Below are 4,233 nucleotides of genomic sequence, written 5' to 3'. Positions count from 1 at the left end.
AAAATTATCTAATCCACTATTAGAAGTTTTAAAAATCTACAAGTAAGGTTAGTAGGATAACATATATCTTGTAGAGTATATTAAAAATATAAAAAAATTAATTAAAAATGAAACATAAGATAATCTCTTAACTTGCTTATAAAAATTAAAAATTACACTATTAGTTAAGAATGTTAATAGGTAAAGTAGCTACTATTTTTAAGTACTGATATATGAACTTAATTATTTATGAAGATATTCGAATCCAATAATTATTGGAATACTTTTGTTTGTTTTTACTCGAACTCTATCTATATAATACAGGGATTACTCATTAATTACTCGAATCCACTAAATACCAATTTATTAAGTCAACATTTGACTTTTAAAATTAAATTTAGATTTAATTTTAATACATATTATTAAAATAAATTAATTAATAAATTAAAATTAACTCATAAAAATAAATTGAAATTAAAAATCATAAATAAAATATTTAATAAATTAATTTAGTTAAGCATTAAATTAATAATAAAACAATTTATAAATACAAAATATATTATATTAAAATAATATTTTTATAATGGGGTTCGAACAGTAAACACCCTACAATCACTATTTAAAACCATGATGGGTAATAATTTTACTGTATGAACTTTACTCAAATTTAATTATAAAATATCTTAATCTTATTTAACTGGATCCAGTAGTTTCGAGTACCTATTTATAAGGTACTCATTTTCATCCCTAAACTATCCGTATATAAAAATAAACTTTTTATATATACAATATTTATTTTATAAGTAAATACGTGAACTAAGCTGAAAAAAATTGAAGTATTTGGATCGATTTTTCTTTGATAGAACAATTTACGATTTATATTTAGATAGATCCCTATTTAGTTCAGAAATTTTTTTTTCTACTATTTAAACATTAATAAAGATTTCATTACTTATAATTATTATTATTCAAAGATAAATAATATAATTATAATTAAATTTATGATTGAAATTTGATTATTTAAAATTAAATATAAAAATAAAAATAATTTAAACAAATATTAAAACTACCGTTACTTTTGTTTGAACAGGGAAAATATGCATTCCCATTTAGCTCACCCAATACGTCAGCTTAGTCCAACAAATCCCCTATAAATAAGCTGGCTCAACAACTTCCCATTTCATACTACAACATTACGTATCATTTGCTTCGCTTTGCGTTGTAACTTGAAGAGATCAAAGAATTAGACGTCCAACAATGACGATATTGCAAGAAGAAGAGCACCCCAACAAGGTTTTTGGATGGGCAGCCAGAGACAATTCTGGTGTTCTCTCTCCCTTCAAATTTTCCAGAAGGTTTTTATGTTCTTTCTTTGAATCTGTGTTTCTTCTTCCAATGGGTTTTTGTTTGTTTTAAACGTTCTGTTTGATTAGAATGATGTGAATTTGCAGGGCAACAGGAGAAAAGGATGTGGCTTTCAAGGTGCTTTATTGTGGAATATGTCATTCTGATCTTAATATGATCAAGAATGATTGGGGCACTTCCGTCTACCCTCTTGTCCCTGGGTATGTCTCCATTGATTCACACTACGTTTCCCACATTTCGAAAACATTTTCAATTAATCTCCCTTCACTTAGGGTCGTTTGGTAACGTTTTCGCTTTTAGGTTTTTTATTTTTTGTTTTTGAAAACTGAAAACAAAATTTTGAAAAATTCTGAAAATTATTGAAAAGAGAAAAATTGTATTCTCATTTTTTATAAACAACTTGATACTGTTACCATATCGACACTGTTTAGAAAAATTACAATTAAATCGTTACAGTGACGTTATAATTATTATATTAATAAAATAATATTTTATTATATATATTATATTAACAAATATTATTATTTTTATTGTATAAATAATATTATATTAAGAAATTATGTATTATTTTAATTAATAAATAATGTATTATATATAAATACATGATTTAACAGGAATTTGGAACATGCAATGATGCACCACGATTTATTGACGAAACTGAAAAAAATATAGATTACATTTTAACCATTCATATTGGATGCAGGCATGAGATTGTCGGTGAAGTGACAGAGGTGGGAAGTAAGGTACAAAAGTTTAAAGTTGGAGACAGAGTTGGAGTGGGGTGCCTGGTTGGATCATGCCATTCCTGCAATGACTGCACCAACAATCTTGAGAACTATTGCCCCAAACGAATACTTACCTATGGGGCAAAGTACCATGATGGAACTATTACATATGGAGGTTATTCTGACACTATGGTTGCTGATGAGCACTTTATTGTCCGCATTCCTGACAACCTGCCTCTTGATGCCGCCGGTCCTCTTCTTTGCGCTGGAATCACAGTGTATAGTCCACTGAGATATTATGGACTTGATAAGCCTGATTTGCATATAGGTGTTGTTGGACTTGGAGGCCTAGGTCATATGGCTGTGAAATTTGCCAAGGCTTTTGGGGTCAAAGTTACAGTGATCAGCACCTCTTCAAATAAGAAGAAGGAAGCTTTGGAAAATCTTGGTGCTGACTCATTCTTGCTCAGTCGAGACCAAGAACAACTTCAGGTTTAGTTTTGAAAACCCTTTTTTTCTTTCAATAATTTGTTAATGATGGAATTTATTGTCAGGGTATGATAGTTTTAAATTCAACACATATATGTTTACTGTGTTTAGGCTGCCATTGGCACACTGGATGGAATCATCGATACAGTATCTGCTCAACACGCTCTGATGCCTTTGCTTGGGTTGTTGAAGACTGATGGGAAGCTTGTTCTTGTTGGTGCTGCAGAGAAACCACTCGAGTTACCGATCTTTTCTTTGATCCTAGGTAATAATTAGAATCTATTTTTAGTATGTTTTCTAAGAGTGATGACGTGATCAGATCTTGGTAGATATCCTAAATTCGAGTAGTAATGCGATCTTTTATACTATATATCTTCAAACATATTGACATAATTTGACATTAAAACTGGCAGGGAGGAAGCTAGTTGGTGGTAGTTGCATTGGAGGGATGAAAGAGACTCAAGAGATGGTTGATTTCGCAGCTAAACACAACATAAAACCAGACATTGAAGTTATATCTATGGATTACGTGAACACTGCCATGGAACGCCTTCTCAAAGCAGATGTCAAATACCGATTTGTCATTGACGTTGGGAACACATTGAAGGCCACCTCTTAAAGCTGTCGCTCCCTCCTTTTATACAACAAATTGGCAATACCAGTCCAAATATTTTCATGTTCTAGTAATAGTTTTGGTTTGTGATCTTTCTTAACAAGATGTTGACAAGGCAGATTGCCTTGGTTTGTGATCTTTCTTTACAAGATGTTGAAAAGGCAGAGTGCCTTTATGTAATAGATTGCAATTAAAATAAATAAATCATAGAATAAATTTTGTTTGAGGATATAGTTCGTTTTAAAAATGTGCATGTAACCATTACATTATCCTCCTCCTTTTCTGCATCTTCACCATTCTGTTTCTTCTCTAACCTGCTGTTGGATTTTGAGCTGCTAGCCATCAAACAAAGCCCATTTGGGTAAGCAATGGATCCTTCCAATTACACAATACATATTTATATTTTTAAACTATTCTGCCAGTTTGGAATATCTGCTGCAGGACTCCTGTAAAAGTTACTGAAGGTTAAAGATGGAAAATCCAGCTGCTTGTGATGTGGATTCTCTGGGTGGATGAATTAAGGCACAGAAGATGGCAGTTTGGGGAAAGTAGAAGGCCTGCTTTTTTTCTCCATTCTTTAGAAGGGAGCCAGAGGTGCTTTCGTTCTTGAACTGATTAAATATCATTGGCATTAAAGCCTGTTTACAACTTCTACACATGTTATTTTGGTTATTATAATCTCAAATTGTACTCTCCAAAGTTCTCCCTCTTCTCCTGACTCTTTGCTTCTTATCTTTTGTATAAACTCACTGGTGGATTAAAAAGAAACATGCTAAGAAAGTAGTGTTTTGATCACTTCCATCTCATTTCCCTTGTGGGATGTTGCTCGTATAGCTGTTGCTTCGTCTGAATAGAATTATAAAAATATTTTAAATTAAAATATTAAAAAACTTTTAATATTAATATTTTTAATTTTTTAAATAAAATTAAATAAATATACTATTTATTAATATAATAATACTTCTAGTTGTGTCAAATTAATTTTGAGTTTAAAAAATCATGTACAATATTTTACTTAAATAAAGTTATACTTAAACACATTGATAAATAATCCTTTCCTTT

At 30.4% G+C, this 4,233-nt stretch overlaps 1 protein-coding gene across 1 annotated transcript; it reads left to right on the top strand.

Annotated features, from left to right (window-relative positions):
• The first annotated feature begins 1,156 nt into the window (after positions 1-1,156).
• LOC111311783 (putative mannitol dehydrogenase) lies at positions 1,157-3,400 on the top strand. Its single transcript, XM_022911476.2, has 5 exons — positions 1,157-1,334; positions 1,431-1,544; positions 2,048-2,561; positions 2,670-2,823; positions 2,972-3,400. The coding sequence occupies exons 1-5, from the start codon at positions 1,237-1,239 to the stop codon at positions 3,175-3,177; spliced, it is 1,086 nt and encodes a 361-aa protein (XP_022767211.1). The 5' UTR covers positions 1,157-1,236; the 3' UTR covers positions 3,178-3,400.
• Positions 3,401-4,233: the final 833 nt, after the last annotated feature.

Source organism: Durio zibethinus, chromosome 1 (assembly GCF_047325235.1).
Source record: "Durio zibethinus cultivar Kanyao isolate XHJ-2024 chromosome 1, ASM4732523v1, whole genome shotgun sequence".
Classification (NCBI taxonomy): Eukaryota; Viridiplantae; Streptophyta; class Magnoliopsida; order Malvales; family Malvaceae; genus Durio; species Durio zibethinus.
The sequence above is the reverse complement of the archived record's forward strand: the minus strand, read 5'-3'. Positions and strand labels throughout refer to the sequence as shown.

Excerpts from the sequence above, each read along its gene's own strand:
- LOC111311783 (XM_022911476.2), top strand. The coding sequence starts at position 1,237 with ATGACGATATTGCAAGAAGAAGAGCACCCCAACAAGGTTTTTGGATGG. Across the intron at positions 1,335-1,430 it reads CCCTTCAAATTTTCCAGAAG|GGCAACAGGAGAAAAGGATG; the intron begins GTTTTTATGTTC and ends GTGAATTTGCAG. Across the intron at positions 1,545-2,047 it reads GTCTACCCTCTTGTCCCTGG|GCATGAGATTGTCGGTGAAG; the intron begins GTATGTCTCCAT and ends TATTGGATGCAG.